The sequence below is a fragment of the Phoxinus phoxinus genome (genome assembly GCF_949152265.1).
Source record: "Phoxinus phoxinus genome assembly, chromosome: 6".
NCBI lineage: Eukaryota > Metazoa > Chordata > Actinopteri > Cypriniformes > Leuciscidae > Phoxinus > Phoxinus phoxinus.
Window position 1 is genome coordinate 40,329,410 of NC_136881.1, and position 18,248 is coordinate 40,347,657.

At 36.1% G+C, this 18,248-nt stretch overlaps 2 protein-coding genes across 2 annotated transcripts; one reads left to right on the top strand and one right to left on the bottom strand.

The window, feature by feature from the left end:
• Positions 1–1,449: 1,449 nt before the first annotated feature.
• Positions 1,450–4,299, bottom strand: LOC306999684 (uncharacterized protein). Its single transcript, XM_079614569.1, has 5 exons — positions 4,126–4,299; positions 3,484–3,864; positions 3,288–3,409; positions 2,971–3,071; positions 1,450–2,749 (listed from the first exon to the last, which is right to left on the bottom strand). Exons 1-5 carry the CDS (start codon positions 4,205–4,207, stop codon positions 2,608–2,610), a joined length of 828 nt encoding a protein of 275 aa, XP_079470695.1. The 5' UTR covers positions 4,208–4,299; the 3' UTR covers positions 1,450–2,607.
• A 2,882-nt stretch (positions 4,300–7,181) lies between these two features.
• Positions 7,182–12,172, top strand: LOC307001103 (uncharacterized protein). Its single transcript, XM_079617260.1, has 5 exons — positions 7,182–7,346; positions 10,632–11,180; positions 11,263–11,366; positions 11,437–11,540; positions 11,667–12,172. Exons 1-5 carry the CDS (start codon positions 7,265–7,267, stop codon positions 11,800–11,802), a joined length of 975 nt encoding a protein of 324 aa, XP_079473386.1. The 5' UTR covers positions 7,182–7,264; the 3' UTR covers positions 11,803–12,172.
• The last annotated feature ends 6,076 nt before the right edge of the window (positions 12,173–18,248 follow it).

Sequence of the window (18,248 nt, forward strand, 5' to 3'; positions counted from 1 at the left end):
AAGTCAATGAGATTTACGACCCGAGCTACCAGCAGAGTAGTTTTAATTTTATAAACACCGGAAAATTTATGTTCCCGGCCGGAAATTAATGTTTCTTGGAGTTTATAAGGAAGGATAGCTTTACTGAGAGGTTGATGGGTGATCTTTGATGGTTTTTGCGGGACAAACACCTATTTGATCATTACATGTATTTCCCTTAAAGGTTATCTCATAATCGAAATTAAATAAGATTATTGATATATGAATGAGGAATTATAAGACGTTGTGATCGATTATTCATATATTCATATAATCTATACATTTTCAATTTCGATAATTTAATGTAACTGTAATATGCAAAATATTAATCATATTCATGATTAGTTATTAAAATTCCCTATGGATCATTTGAGTTAATTCATACGGACCCAGAGTCCGACGCATTTACCTTACAGCACATATCTACACCCTACACCAGCAAAAAACTCGGTCCTGGAGGGCCACTGTCCTGCAGAGTTTTGCTCCAACCCTGATAAACTCCTGTCTGTAGCTTTCTAGTAATCCTGAAGACATTGATCAGCTGGTTCAGGTGTGTTTGATTAGAGTCCCAGATAGATAGAAACCATCAAAATAATGTTAATGTGTCAATGTTAACTGTATTGAATCAACACCTCTTTTGCTCTGGCAAATAATGTTGATTTTTTTTTTTTACATTTCATCCATAAATCAATTGTGATGGTGTTGAGTCAATGTTACAATGTGATGTTGGTTCAACATCATGCTTGCACTCATTGATTATTCAGAAAATGAAACACAACAATTAAACTAAATTACAGCCATACAGTTCCTGCTTTAAAGCATAGTGATGGCAGTCTGACACTGCAGCTGTTATACGTGCTTCAAACAATTCCTCATAAATTGGTAACCAATGGTAGGTGCGTGCACTAGATTTATTGTACTTGTCTTAAAGTCTCCTGTCAACTATCTAGTCGGGATAATTTAGATGCAGCTTTGGCACTTCACCAGGCGAGGTCGCTGTTACTGAAGCTTTGAGTAATGAACCCATTTTCAAAACAATTCTTCTAAGTGGTTCAGTGCTTCACCAAAGCTTAATTTGCATCATTGCGGCAGCATAAGATCAGTGCTTTTCTGCTCATCTTTGACTGAAGCACAGGGTCTACTCTCCAGTACAATGGTGACCCACAAAACTAATAAATTAAACTAACAGATCTCTCCTATACCATCTCGTGCAAAAACACATAAAACATTAATCAAATTTATAAAATGTAACATTTACTCTCCTTATCAGTTATTGACTTTGCATTACCTTTTTTCTATGGACTTTCACTTCATTTTTCAGTGAAATGAACTTCTTTCATTAGTCAATCTGACGTTTTACAGTAAACTATACAGAGTTTGTTAATAGACACAATCATCATCTAGTGGCCAAATTAACAGATCTTATATATTGTCTAATGTATTTAATTGGGTGATGTTTCACATTTTTGATAAATGCATCACTGAGATTTTACAGATGGTGATCTATCAGAGTATAAACATATCTAACTTCAAAGTCAGCCAGACACACAAAGACATCAAGAATCGGCATACACTCTTAGAAGAAAAGGTTCTATATAGAACCTTAAAAGGTTCTATAGGCGCTACGTATTTGGAACCCCTAAAAGGTTCTATTGGGGTTCTATATAGAACCATAGGGTTCTTTACTCAACTCCAAAGAACCTTTTATGCTAAAAAGGTTATATAATGACAAGAAAGAACCCTTTCTTGGGTTCTGTATAGAACTTTTTAGGGGTTCCAAATACAAAGTGCCTATATAGAACCTTTTCTTCTAATAGTGTATGAATCTCAACAATGGTGATAATCAAACTTTTTATGGTGCAATGCATGGGTATCGGTTTGTTGAGGATCAGTGGCGATGGCTGTCATGTCGATGAGGCCTTCACAGGGGAGAGTCTAGTTGTAAAGTGAAAATAATATATAAATCTGTAAAGTCGACGCCACAAGAGTAACACTTGACGATGTGTGATGTAGGATGTTGTAGCGTAAGCTGAACTAAGTGAACTAAAATGTCCATTGATAAGCTTTTTATTTAGAGGGAGATCTAGTGCACTGACCTCACAAAACATTTTATTAAGTCTTGTGTTTTTACTTGATTTTTAGTTTGAGCCAAAATAACTTATTTTTTCCCCAAAAAATGTTCATAAATATGAAGTGCTAAATTTATGTAATTACATTAGAGTTATGCTGTAAGTTTACTATGATAATACTGCCAATTGACTATTTAATAAAACTCAAAAGCAGTTTTACAGACACTCAACATGATGAATCAGAGCAATCTGGGACACTTTAGACTTCATCGTGAGAAACTGGATGTTGTGAGTTTATGATATCAATAAAAGATAATGATAATTTTACATTTCCTTTCATCTGAATATCTTGTGATTTTGTATGTTACAGAAAAGTATGAAATAAAATGTATATTTGAGAAGTTTATATAAAAATTAAGCAGACTGTTTTAAAAAGCAGGAACCTCAATTAGAAATTCTACATTCACTATAAGATTGATTCCATAAAATAATGGAAGTAAATCCACAAGAAGGATGAAACCTATTTCTCACAAATCCCCTTTCTCTTCTCAGAGCATGGGAGATCATTCCAGTTGTTCAGGTTTGAAGATGAACATGAAGACCAAATTTCAACACAGTCTTCATCTCCATGTTCGTCATTCGGCTCACCTTCAGTCCAAAACCTAAATAACGTATTAGGTGTTCAGTTATTCAGAACCCAACATTTTCTTGTTCAGGAATACAAAATAAGCAGATACTTTTGAATTTATTTAAGTATCATTTATTGTGGATGTTGTAATGATTGTGTTTGTTTTCTTAAAGTTATGATGGTCTCATTTTATTTAATGAGATTACAAAAGACTGACCAACTAAATCCACAGTGTTTTTTTCTTTTATCACTTACCCTTGTTTCAGTGTTGAATTATCCACCCATTTCAAATTGCTCTCGTTCTCAATGTCAGACAAACCAATCCACACTCTCTCCTTGAATGAAGTTATACACCTCTGTGTGAATAAAAACAGGAGTAAGTGTGATTCCTCTCATTAACTAACAGACACTCACACACACACACACACACACACACACACACACACACACACACACACACACACACACACACACACACACACACACACACACACACACACACACACACACACACACACACACACACACACACACACACACACACTCACACACACACACACACACACACACACCTGCTTCTCTTCAGTGTTGATAATGACCAGATCAGCTCCTCGATCTCTGCAGAACTGCCTGCTCTCAGACCAGCTCATCGGCTTATTGGACATGAAGAAGCCATCTAAACTACACAGATATCCTAACAGAAACACACACTAAAGCTGTGTACATGAAAGATAAAGAAAACTAGGAAAACAAAAAATGGATTCTAACCTTCTTTAAAAACTTTTGTCAGTTCTTCACTCAAAGACGCGACTCTGGTCTCCAGTTCCAGTTTCTTCTGATTCATTGAGTTAAAACTTCCCTGTAACTGGCTTTTCTCAACACTGAGATCCTTAACTCTAGTCTCTAACTCCAGTTTCTTCTGACTCAAAGAGCTAAAGTTGTTCTTCAGTTGGTCTTTTTCAGTCATTAGATCAGTGTTCTTGTCCTGTAAGCTGTTGATAGTGTGATTGAACTCTTCAACTGTGTTCTTGTAACTCTTGAACAGGTCTCTCTCTGCTGTGGTGGTGATGTACATTGTGATGAAGACCAGCAGAAGAACACAGATGAGCCCGAGACACACTGTCATCAACACCAAGCACCTGCTTCCTCCTGACAAACAGAGACAAAACACACACATATCAGTGATACCTTTCATATTATTAGAAATTAAAGTTTCAAATCAACCAAAAGCAGGGCTTTTTTTTAAATATTATGTTATTTTATAAGACAAACATCTGGAATTGCTGTGATAAAATATCACAATATGGTCATTTTGATAACCCCCCCCCCCCCTCCATATTAATAACCTTCATATAAAAGCAGAACATTGACCCAATTTTCATAGAAAAACATGCTTGAAAGTGTACATACTGCGCTTTCGAGGTTTTTCTTCATCCTGGCCAGTTGTGTCAATACCATCTTCATAACTTGCATAAATGGCATCAAATTCCATGATTTGCTCTTCTGCCTTATAATACGTCTTAACAGATGATCTGCGATCTTCAGAATGATGAGTAGCGTTTTCAAGTTAGTGCTATTCCCAAACAGGAAGTGATTTCATTTGACACTGCATTTAATGATAATATAGACTTCCAGTCTGAAACTTCCCTCAATCTATGACTATATTATACATTAAAACATGGTGATAGAAAAGGCACCAAGAGGAATCTGTGACCAAAATTAACAACCTTACAGGACAAGTCTAACTGGACCTTTATTATGAACAGGGTTGAATCATAATTTGCATCAGTGTGGCATCCAGGGACAGACGATGATAACTTTTGAACACAGGGGAGTTGCAACATTTTCCTATGAAGCGGTTCTGCATTTTGCATTTAGTTTGCTTGTGTGCAAAACAGCAGAAAATAATCATTTTAAGAATGTTTTATGAATCTAGCCCCAATGTCTTCTGATTCAAATAGTTGGAGGTGAGTGAAAAACCTTGAAACAGTTTAATTATACTACACTAATAGAGGAAGAACTAAACCTATAGGCTACAGTGCATGCGTAATTTGCAGGTGATGGGTAAAAGCATTATTACAGTAACATACTGTAAAGATTACATTAAATAACTGTAAATTCACAGCTGTTCTTGTTTTGCTGCTTTAACAAGTGTGCTGTATACATTTAATTGTAGTTTATGATTATAACAGTCTTGTACATTTTACAGGTTTATTGGCAACCAAAATTGCCAGTAGGTTGCTGTTTTTTTTACAGCAATTTGTTACAGTGTGGGTCTCAGCAGTCTTTGTGCATAAGATTTAAGATGAAACTCTTACCTAAGAACATTTTCTGCTAATTGTAACTTCAAATGAAACACACTAGAGTTAAACCTCTGTTACACAGCAAAAACTCCAGTGTTAAATTAACACTCCTGGGAGTGTATATGAGTCCACACTTAAGAGTGTAAAGTGTTAAAATATGAGTGTCAAATGAACACTCAAGAGTGTTAAAGTTAATGAGATAATTAAGTTAATAATTGAGTGATGATTGAGCATTATTGAAGACACCTGATGTTAACAAGCAGAATCACTGAAGGAGAAAATCACAAATTGTAAGCCACCATTATGGAGATCAGTGTTTGCTTTAGTTGGGCTCTTGACCCTTATAGAATTCACTTCAGATTTTTTTTGTCTGCTATTACTGATTAATAACAATCAGATGGACAACGAGATAATGTGATCTGTTGGTTAAGTTTTGACTTAATCATATTGTGTTCTGAAATAAACAAAACTTATTTAGATAGTTTGGTTTAACTTGTTTATAAGTTTTGTTTATTTCAGCTCTCTGATTATAAAGTGTATGATTTTCAGTATTTTTAATATAATCAAAAATATTTAATAAACATTGTTCTGATCAAGGGACTTTTAAATACTTTATTTAGAAACACAGACATCAATAATCAGCCTGTGAATCTCAACAATGGGGACAATAATAAAGCATGTTGCAGTGGCTGCCACCAATCAACTCATTAATGGCTCCCATCATGCATTGCGGAATGAACAAATTATGATCTGAATTGTCGAAGTAATTTCCTTTTCCTAATTGAATATTTTGCTTGTCACCATTGTTGAGATGCATAGACTGAATCTTCATGTCTGTGTGTGCCTAAAAGTAAGAATAGTTTTTTCTTCAAAAAAAACTTAAAAAAAAATTCCGTGTTTATCAAAAACTTTGGATATTTATGAAGAATCACAGTTATGCAGTAATAAACAACATAAATTTAAGTCAGAAACAAGGGTTCAGTGATCAAGTTCAAATTATGATTGTCATAATATAACCAACAGATCACTTTTTTTCTTTGTGCATCCGTCTGTTATAAATTAAGAAAAGCAGGCACACAAAATTTCAAGTTAATAACAAAAGGGTCAAGAGCCCAACTAAAGCAAACACTGATCTCCATAATGGTGGCTTACAATTTGTGATTTTCTCCTTCTGTGATTCTGCTTGTTATCATCAGGTGTCTTCAATAATGCTCAATCATCACTCAATTAATAACTTAATTATCTCATTAACTTTAACACTCTTGAGTGTTCATTTAACACTCATATTTTAACACTTTACACTCTTGTGAGTGGACTCATATAAACTCCCAGGAGTGTTAATTTAACACTGGAGTGTTTGCTGTGAACACTGGAGTTTTTGCTGTGTAATTCTCAATAAAACTTCTGTAGACGTCTGACAGAAATAAAGTCAGTCTGGTTAGTAATAAGTGAAGCTGGTAATGCTGTTTGTGGAGTTGTTTATTCCTCCTCTGCTGAGATCTTCACAGATTTAATGTCTTCTTTTCTCTTCAGTGGATTTCATCTAAGGCTGTGGCTGAAATTACTCCATATTTAATATACACAGATTTTTTTGGCTACGATAAGGTCCAGTTCTGGTTTATTTCTTTGCTCTTGGCTGATATGTGGCATTGCTATGCAGAGGTGTAAAGTCCAGATTCAGAAAGTAAAAGTCCTCCTCAGTATTTTGTTCCAATCACCTGGATTTGCTAATTCAGACAGGAGAGAGAACTAATTAGTGAAATCAGCTGACTGAGGTTATGGGAATAAACATATGGCAGGACTTTTACTCTTTGGCCCCTGGATTACCCACCTCTGCAAATAGATAATTCAAAATGCAGAACACAAACCGCTTCATATATAGCCTACTGTGAAAACGTTGCAACTCCCCTGTGTTCAAAAGTTATCATCGTCTGTCCCTGGATGCCACACTGATGCAAATTATGATTCAACCCTGTTCATAATAAAGGTCCAGTTAGACTTGTCCTGTAAGGTTGTTAATTTTGGTCACAGATTCCTCTTGGTGCCTTTTCTATCACCATGTTTTAATGTATAATATAGTCATAGATTGAGGGAAGTTTCAGACTGGAAGTCTATATTATCATTAAATGCAGTGTCAAATGAAATCACTTCCTGTTTGGGAATAGCACTAACTTGAAAACGCTACTCATCATTCTGAAGATCGCAGCTCATATGTTAAGACGTACTATAAGGCAGAAGAGCGAATCATGGAATTTGATACCATTTATGCAAGTTATGAAGATGGTATTGACACAACTGGCCAGGATGAAGAAAAACCTCGAAAGCGCAGTATGTACAATTTCAAACATTTTTTTCTATAAAAATTGGGTCAACGTGTCTGATATGAAAGTGATTAACATGGAGTTCTTCATTTCTAATATAATAATAATTTGTTACATTTATATAGCGCTTTTTCTGAGACCTCAAAGCGCTTTATGCCTGGCTCACACTACAGGAGTTTTGAAATCCTAACCGATTTTTAAATCTGGTTGCAGCACACACTTTGGGAGAATCTTTGCAGATTTTCTTACCTCAAATCTTAAACATGCTCATACTACAAGATTTGAAAATCGCGGCGCATCACACACTACAAAATGTTACTAAGATTATCGTGCCAGAGGAAGCGCCTCACGTGATCTACGTAACAGATCGGAAGCGGGAAAGCGGATGTAAACAAAATGGATTCTGTAACACGAAAACTGGCTGTATCAATAATGATCGTTTGTTGTGAGAAAAAACAAAAGCGGAAGAAGAAACGAGTGTGGATGAGAAAATGGTTGGGGAGACGGACTGAACATGGATTGTCAGTTCTTCAGCGAGAAATGCAGGTAAGAAATGTCTGTCACTTCCGTCTCATCGTAGACTTGTTTCCTATTGGCTATTGTGACAGTACTGATGTAATCACAATTTTGCTCATCCCGATAAATATCAAACATGTTTGATATGATCGGGGCGAGCCCGATTTTTGTGAGAGCAGATCGGGAGGGGCAAGATTCGATCTGTGAACGCCTCACATTACCAGATAATCTGTGCCGAACATCGCAACCGATCGAGGTCCTCGACAAGATTTTTCTCAGATTTTCGGGAGGGGGAAATCGGGCATAAATCGACCTAAAATTCCTGTAGTGTGAGCCAGGCATTACATACACAGTAAATTCCCCGGTATTAAATTAACACCGCTCAGTGTACATATGAGATCCATAGCAGGGTGTTAAAAGTAACACTGAGGCCCCGTTTACACGTACATGGTTATTTTGAAAAACGGAGACATTTCCCTTCGGTTGTGCCCCTTGTTTACACGCAAACGGAGAATTCTCCTCTGAAAACGATTCTTTCTAAAAACTCCGGCCAGAGTGGAGATTTTGGAAAACTCCGTTTGCACGTTTGCATGTAAACTAAGAAACACAGAGTTTTAGGCAGCGACGTCACAGTATGTGACTATTTTCAGGATTCTGGTTGGCTAACGTGGGCATGAGCTTCTCGTTACACTGCCACCTACAGGTTTGGCATGCTCTTTACGGCATATACACGGGTTCGTGTGCACAGGGTTATTTTTGAAAACGAAGAGGGGTGAAATGTCCGTTTATGAAAATAGCTGTCCACGTGTAAACGTAGCCTGGAGTTAATGAGATAATTAAGTGATTAATTGAGTGATGATTGTTCGATTATGGAAGACACCTGATATTAATAAGCAGAATCACTGAAGAAAAGAGAAACACAAGAACTACATCTGACTTCCAGACACAGCCTTGGATGAAATGAACTGAAAAGACATGAAATCTCTCTTATTACAAACCAGTTTAACCTTATTTATGTCATTCATCTACAGAAGATCTTTTTGAGAATGAACCAATTTTTTAGTTGTATAGAAAATATGTGGTCTCCATTATGGTGATCGGTGTTCCATCTAGTTGGGTGCTTTGACACTAAATCCTTTATTTATGTTGGTTGTTGTCTTTGTAGCAGTGTTTACCAAAACACATAATTTGTTTGCAAAGGAAACCATATTCAAAGATTACCAGATGATATATTCATCATCATAATTAAAAACATTTTGACAAATGTCATATCTTACCAAAATTGTTATTGACAGATTTATACTTTTAATACTTTCTTTTGCCAAAGATCAAGCTCTCTGAATTTTATTTTCTAAATACATTTCAAGAAAAGAGACTGTAAACACACACACTAATATCAAGAGTCAACTTATGAATCGCAACAATGGTGACATGCTGCAGTGCATGCTGGGAGCCATTAGTTTTATAATATGGTGGTTCCCAGCATGCATTGCTGCATGAAGCATGTCACCATTGTTGAGATTCATATGCTAATTCTTGATGTCTGTGTGTGTGACTTAATAATTTGCACCACAATGATAAAAAATAAAAATAAAAATAAAGAATATCTGTTCTGTGGCAAGAAATTAAAATGAGTGAGGAATATTATATTAAAACAAAAAAAATATTTTGTGAGGCTAGTGAATCATTCTACTTCATGATGGTTAAATCTACATCACCAAAACATCTTTGTTTCTGGCATCTTTTGTAAACAAATGTATGTGTTTTGGTAAACACTGTTACTAAGAACAGAAACTTGCGCAAAATAGCCAAGAGTCAAACTGACCAACTAACGCAAACACTGATCACCATAATTGTGAATTTACAAACAAATATTATTTCCAATAAAACATCAACATCTACAACTCTATTAATTCTGAATAACTAGTCGGTAATAAGTGAAGCTGGTAATGCTGTTTGTGGAGTTGTTTAATCCTCTGCTGAGATCTTCACAGATTTAATGTCTTCTTTTCTCTTCAGTTGATTTCATCTCCAGTAGTCAGTTGTAGTTCTTGTGTTTCTCTTTTCTTCAGTGATTCTGCTATTATCATCAGGTGTCTTCAATGATCAATCATTACCTAGTTAACCACCTAATTATCTCATTAACTCTAACGCTACTTCCGTGTAACTTTTAACACCCTGTTGGTGGTTCCCATATAAACACAGAGCGGTGTTAAATTTAATACCGGGGAATTTACTGTGTAGAAGGGGGGAATCTCCTTAACCACCACCAGTGTGCAGCATCCACTTGGACGATGCGATGGCAGCCATATTGCACCAGAACACCCACCACACACCAGCTTACTGGTGGAGAGGAGACAGTGATGAAGCCAATCAGTATATGAGGATGATTCGGAGGCCATGATGGACAGAAGGCTTACACCCCTACTCTTTTTCAAAGGACATCTTGAGATTTTTAATGACCACAGAGAGTCAGGACCTCGGTTTAACGTCTCATCAGTATAGTGCTCTTTGGCAGTATAGTGTCCCTGTTGCTATACTGGGGTGTTAGGACCCACACAGACCACAGGGTGTGTGCCCCCTGTTGGCCTCACTAACACCTCTTCCAGCAGCAACCTGGTTTTCCCAGAAGGTCTCCCATCCAAGTACTAACCAGGCTCAGCCCTGCTTAGCCTCAGTGGGCAACTGGTCTTGGGCTACAGGGTGATATATGGATGCTGGCTAATAATATGAAAAGTATTCATTGATATGTGTGTGTTTTGTCTCTGTGTGTCAGGAGGAAGCAGGTGTTTGGTGTTGATGACAGTGTGTCTCGGGCTCATCTGTGTTCTTCTGCTGGTCTTCATCACACTGTACATCACCACCACAGCAGAGAGAGACCTGTTAAAGAGTTACAAGAACACAGTTGAAGAGTTCAATCACACTATCAACAGCTTACAGGACAAGAACACTGATCTAATGACTGAAAAAGACCAACTGAAGAAAAACTGCAACTCTTTGAGTCAGAAGAAACTGGAGCTGGAGACCAGAGTCAATGAACTCAGTGTTGAGAAAAGTCAGTTACAGGGAAGTTTTAACTCTTTGAATCAGAAGAAACTGGAGTTAGAGACCAGAGTCAATGATCTCAGTGTTGAGAAAAGTCAGTTACAGGAAAGTTTTAACTCTTTGAATCAGAAGAAAGTGGAGTTAGAGACCAGAGTCAATGATCTCAGTGTTGAGAAAAGTCAGTTACAGGAAAGTTTTAACTCTTTGAATCAGAAGAAACTGGAGTTAGAGACAAGAGTCAAGTCTTTGAGTGAAGAACTGACGAGAGTGTCTAAACAAGGTTTGTAAACAACTGTTTTTCTAAGTAATTTATTTTTTATGTTTACAGGTTTAAAAAGTGTTTTAAAATCTGTGTGGTCCAGGTTTTTTCTTCATGTCCAGTGAGTTGAAGAGCTGGTCTGAGTGCAGGCAGTACTGCAGAGATCGAGGAGCTGATCTGGTCATTATCAACACTGAAGAGAAGCAGGTGAGTGTGTGTGTGTGAGTGTCTGTTAATCAATGAGAAGAATCACACTTCTGTTTTTATTCACACACAGAGGCGCATAACTTCATTAGTCAAGGAGAGAGTGTGGATTGGTTTGTCTGACTCTGAGACTGAGGGGATCATGAAATGGGTGGATAATTCAATCCTGAAACAAGGGTAAGTGATACAACTTTTATTTGTTTGTATTTTTATTCTTATCTTAAAAATAAAACCATCAAAACCTTCAGATTACTCAACCTCTTGGAGTTCTGAATAATTTAGAATCTGACACATTTTATTCAGGTTTTGGTTAAAAGGTGAGCCGAATAGCTATGGCAGAGATGAGGACTGCATCATGCTTGATCCTGAAGGAGACAGTGTGAACAACTGGCATGATTTCCTCTGCTCAGATAGGATCAAATGTATCTGTGAGAAATAGGTTTCATCCATTCCTGTCATGCTTTTACTTGTGTTATCTTGGAATCAGTCTTATTTTGATCACACAAATCATTATTAAGATTCCTGTCTTTTAAAACTGTCCATTTATTTTCATCATGAACTGCTTTCATGTGAAATTCTGCACTTTACATCTGATGTGTTCCTCACGTGCTCATGAGCAGATATTAGGATAAACATTTTTCTAGCTGTTATTATGCGTCTCATTGTTGGCCTGAAAGTGTTGATGTGAAAATCAGAGTAAAGTACAGAAGTCTAAAGTCTCATTGCTCTGATTCACCCTATTAGATATTGAGTGACTGCGAAACTGCTTTTGAACTGCTTCTGTTTTAATAAAATGGTCAGTTGACATTATTTTCTCAGCATTTTGTTTTTATTTCATATTTCACCATGGATATATTTGCTCCAGTCCAGCAGGGGCAGCAGAGAGCAGGTTTTTAAGACGTACTGTCCAACACAGCGACTAATGTATTTGGAAGACAAAATGTGTTTATCAAAATGTTGAACACAGAGATATTAAGAACACAACTGGACCTCGAACACAGAGTAATGGCCAGGATGAGATGGCCAGATTATTACAACTTTCCCCACCGTACTAAAGGTGTGACAATTAGAAGACGCCCGATGTACACATATATTGGCCTAGTCAAGTCCAGTCGCCTTCATTTATATAGCGCTTTTAACAGTATGGATTGTTTCTAAGAAGCTGTTGTGGCAAATTCTTTCAAACAAACATCATCACTGAGTAAGGGACACTCTGAGTCCAAATTAAAGTTTATAAAGTATTTATTTCCCTTGCAAGAGAGATCTTCGTCACCAATACACCTAAGCGAGTCAGTGAGGAGAGATCAGGAGCAGGCAGTGCCTGTCTGTTTTATATCTTATTCCACCCAAGGCCTTGCTTCTTCCCCTCCCCTATAGGGAGAGATACCAGTTTGTTTTCTCTATTCCTCCTCTGGCCCTGGAGAGGTAAATGCCCCCTTAACCCTTTAGGCTATAAAGTACAAATGCACTCAAGATGACCCCTTCACCCCCTCCCTCTCCACTGACTCCCAAATAGTAAATTACCACACAAAAGCCCCCTCTCACTGCAAGTGAGAAAACAGATGAGGCCATCATTAGGAATCACTGAATACAGAGTAATCACAGAAAATTATCATAACAAAGCTTTACAGTGATAATAGAAATTAGCGTAACAGTGAAGTTGGAAAGATCATTAGACATTAAACTTAGGGGCCGTTAACACGACACCGTTCTAACAGAAAACCCTTAACGCGCTCCGGCCGCCCATCTGCCCATCCGCACAAAAGTGAAATAGGTTTGAATGTGCAAACGATTATCCGTTTTCTCTGCGCAAACCTCAAAAATGCAAACCTGCGAAAACGCCTACAGGCCTTGAGCACTATCAACACTTTAGGAATTACAAATGGTCCTTGGGGTAAGAAGGAGGGAGTTGAAACAGTAAAGCAAATATCTTTATTCATTTTCAAATATTTTTTATTATTTCCAATCTTAATCACAGTCAGTCATCATCAAGCAGCCAGGGGACGCTTCTGGGTCACATGCAGGGAAGAGGCGGTCTGCAGTAGCACAGCCGCCCCATCGAGGAAAAACTTTCTGCAGATTTAGGCATGTTCGGCTTGCATGTCCCAGCTAACAGACCTTTGTCATAAGAACGTTCCATAAAGTGTTCAGTGTTGGTTCTGGGAACGTGAAAAATGTCCACTTAATTTTGATTTAAAGTTCAACATTATAGGAACGTTGCTTTCTAACATTCCAAGAACATAAAAATGTCCAGTTTCCTGAATGTTAATATAATGTTATTTAAAGGTTAGTGTGATGTTCCTGAAACATTCTTTCAATCATCGTTCGAAAGAGAAAGAAAAATTAATAAGAACACAAACTACAACTTTATTCAGACACAGCCTTAGATGAACTGAAGATAAAAGAAGACATTAAATCTTTCAAGATCTGATTAATCAACTCCACAAACAGCATTACCAGCTTCACTTATTACTAACCAGACTGACTTTATTTCTGTCACACGTCTACAGAAGATCTTATTGAGAATTAACAGAGGATTAGATATTGATGTCTTATTGAAAGTGTTTCGCTTGAGGTCACCATCATGGAGATCAGTGTTTGCTTTAGATGGGCTCTTGAAAAGAGGTGTATATTGACCAGGGGTCAGAAATTAAAAGTACTGCCATAGTTTATTCCATCCATAAACTCAGTCAGCTGATTTCACTAATTTTTTTAATCTCCTGTCTGAATTAGCAAATCCAGGTGATTGGAACAAAATACTGAGGAGGACTTTTACTTTCTGAACCTGGACTTTACACATCTGGCCACATGTCAGCCAAGAGCAAAATAAATAAAACAGAACTGGACCTTATCTGAGACTGACTTTCCGTGTTACCATTAGTTGGGTTCTTAACTCTTCATAAATCACTTGTCTATTTTGGCCGTTGTGACAGTGTGTTGGTTAAACACATTTGCAGCAGCAAAGAAAGCTAAAATGAAATGAGATCAGGTGATAATGGTTACCTGATGGCTTTATTATCATCATAAGTAGCCTACTTCACGGATGTTACTCAAATTTAACAATTGTACTCAATGAATACTTTCACAACACAAACCCTTTGTTAATGCAGTATTATAGCAGTACTATAAAAATCAGCTATACTAATTTTACACACTTGAGCATTAAATGTTATCCTACAATGACAAACATCAACAACCAGCGTATGAATCTAAACAATGGTGACAATCAAAAGTACCTTTCTGCAATGCATACTGGGTAACAGTATAGTACAAAACTCCCAGCATACATTGCAAAATAATCCTATTATTTTGTTTAATTCTAAATATTTTCTGTTATTTTTTGCTGTTGGTTTTGTTGTGACATTTAGTAGCTTTTTTGTGATGTTCAGAGTTGATCTGTTTATCTGAATATTTTTGATTGTCACCATTGTTGAGACTCATACACTGATTGTTGAGAACTGTGTGTGTCACTTTAAGTAAAACTCTTGTGCTTGTGGTTGTTAAAATATTTTAACTGATAAGTATATTACTGCTGGATCTCGTTTTACAGTAACACAGAGTTTGTGAAATGACTATTTTAATGAAACAATATAACTGTATTACAGAAATTACTACTGTGATTCAGGCAATATCATGATGATTATAAAGCCATCAGCAGTTAAAGGTAGGGTAGGTCAGAATTGTCTAAAAAAACTTTTATTCAAATTTGTTTAAACTGTCTTTATATACCAATACATAATTAAAATGCAAGTACTCTGAAATAGAGAGTATAAAAAACTGAGTGACTCTAGTGTATTTAATCTTCAATAAACACAGCTCATTAATTCCATTCACTCCCACCTAAAAACGGGTGCGCGACTGCGCGCACGTGGGCAGAGCCAATAATAGCGGCGGTAGTCATGGCGACGGAGAGTGACAGTCGCGCAAGCCAATCACTTGTTTCGTCCCGAATGGAATTAATGAGCAGTGTTTTTTGAAGATTAAATACACTATAGTCACTCAATTTTTATACTCTCTTTTTCAAAGTACTTACATTTGAATTATGTATTGGTATATAAAGACAGTTTAAGCCAATTTGAAAAAAAGTTCTTTAGACAATTCTTACCTACACAACCTTTAACCATCATCACCTGATCTCGATTCACTTTAGCTTTCTTTGCTGCTGCAAATGTGTTTGACAAACACACTGTCATAACAGCCTAAAAAGAAGAAAAATAATTCATGAGTTAAGACCCCAACTAATGGAAACACTAATCACTGTTATGGTGACTTCAAATGAAACACAACCCCTGGACTATACATCGCTGCTCTTGTCTTTATGGAGAACATTTCTGCATTGATAAAGTAGCTCAACATGGCTGTTCTAATTCCAAAGGACTGTAAATAAACAATTGCTTTTATTGTAGTTTTGCTCACTTTTGGAACTTGGATATGGGAACAACCAGCAGTGTGTTCAAAGTAACACTGAAGCAGTGTTAAAGTTAATGAGATAATTAAGTTCTTCGATTAGATGCTTCTTTCTTTAGTTCATCAAACAACGTGACTGTATTCTAACTCCAGTTTCTTCTGATTCAAAGAGTTGCAGTTTTTCTTCAGTTGGTCTTTTTCAGTAATTAGATCAGTGTTCTTGTCCTGTAAGCTGTTGATAGTGTGATTGAACTCTTCAACTGTGTTCTTGTAACTCTTTAACAGGTCTCTCTCTGCTGTGGTGGTGATGTACAGTGTGATGAAGACCAGCAGAAGAAATCAGAGACAAAACACACACATATTTAAAATGATAACAATTCACACCATATTATTATAAATAATAATTAAGCAGCCTTTATAAATAATCCAATGTTGACTTTAACAGACAGGCCTTTTTAAAGAGTATGTTGTTTTATAATGACAAACATCTGTAACAGTAAATTATCTGGAATGTATCTGAAAAGTAAATTCCATGGAAAATAATTCCATGTTAATACACATCATATAAAAGCAGAAACTCTGAAATATTGTTCCTGGAAAACAATATCAGAAATTGTTTGCAACAGTTCTCATTTCCTCCAACATTAGCAAAACATCTGCTACACCATTTCTGCTTTAAAGTAATTTTCTGCTTACTGCGAAGAAAAACATGTTGAACATGTTGAGTACAGTAAACAGAAAAATAATTCTATGTACATACACTTCATATAAAAGCAGAAACTCTGACATATTCATAGGAAATATAGTGCTGTTTCGTGCTAAGCCAAAACAGGAAGTGATTTTATACTGGCTATTGATACGAATTTTAGTCCAACGTAAAAAATGCAGACCAATACTAAGTTTGTGTACTGTACATTCAATGTTGTCTACTACAAAAGCCATCAACTTATACAATAGCCTCATATAAGGAAATGTGTATGTTGTTCACTTATAATGGTCACCAATTATATGTGAAAGGAGGGCATTGTCATTTGTTGATGTTGTGTGGGCCAATAAACCAGGAATACATCTTCTTAATGTCTAGTGTTGTTGTTTTTGGCTGTTAAGCATACATATTCATAAAATGAATAGAACTTACTTAAATACACTCCTCTCTCACACCTTAAAAGGACATGATGCCAACTTTACACTCAGTCAAACAAAAGCTGAGGATTTTAAATGCAAATATCCTTGATTATATTGGAGAGACATAATGTACTAAATAAACTAAACACCATGGAGTCACAATAACATCTTTGAATATATTATACGTGAATTTCAACAATATTCCATATATGAGAAATAAATACAATAGGCCATCAGTTTTTTTATATTATCTTACACCTAGGATATATAAATATAAGCTCACACAAAGGATCAGGTAAAACCAGGGATGTGCAAAACGTTATGAAGGATTGGAGAAAAATTTTGATAAAACATTGTATAAGCCTTTCTTCACAATATGTTTAAAGGGGCAATTCAGAATCCCTTGTTAGCGACAAACTGCAGCCAGCAGCTTATTGAACGCACTAGAGACTGAACGTGATTCAATATCTTGAAATACTCACGGCGACGGCGAAGTTCTTTTTCATTCTTCATTTAGAAGTAAAAAGTTGGAAATACCTTTGCAGCGATGTACTGTTAACAAACATCCAGATGCCGTCCACACTTCTGAGAGCAACTTTAGATGAGTAAATAGTAAAAATTCCTTCCAGTAACAAAATAAACACAAAAATGACAGCGGTGAGAAAACAGAAGTTCAGAAAGCATCTGATCGTAACGATGTGGATATGTTTGCATCGGCTGTTAAAATTGTGTTAAATAAATAATAAGTGTAATAAGTGTTAAAATTACACTGCTATAATAGTTTGATTATGAAGTATATTTGAGACATACACTGTAAAAAAATCAGTTTTTCCCCCTTACTATATACAGTGAAAAACTGTAATAGCTTTCACGGGACATTTCATGTAATTTTACAGTAAATACACTGTATGTACCGTACCTTACCGTAAAAAATCCAGTAGCAATTTTTATGTTTTACATCATTGAACTAAAATTTACGGTAAAAAACTGGCAGCTGTGGTTGCCAGTACTTTACTGTAAAAAAAATATGGTAGAAATATTTGTTTTAAGGCATTGAACTAAAGTTTACGGTAAAAAACTGGCAGCTGGTTGCAAGCGATTTACAGTAAAAAATATGGTAATAATATTTTTATATTTGTATCTTAATATTTAAAAAACCTGCCTGATGTGGTTGCCTGTAATTTAAAAAATATTGTATTACAAACCAATTTGTCATAAAAGTTATTATTGAGAATTACCAGAGGTTTAGAATAAATATTGCATTAAAAATTATGCATATGCATTATATATAGGCCTATACATTAAAATAAAGTGCATCACTTTGCACAAAGCGTTCAAAGTTTTACGCGCCAT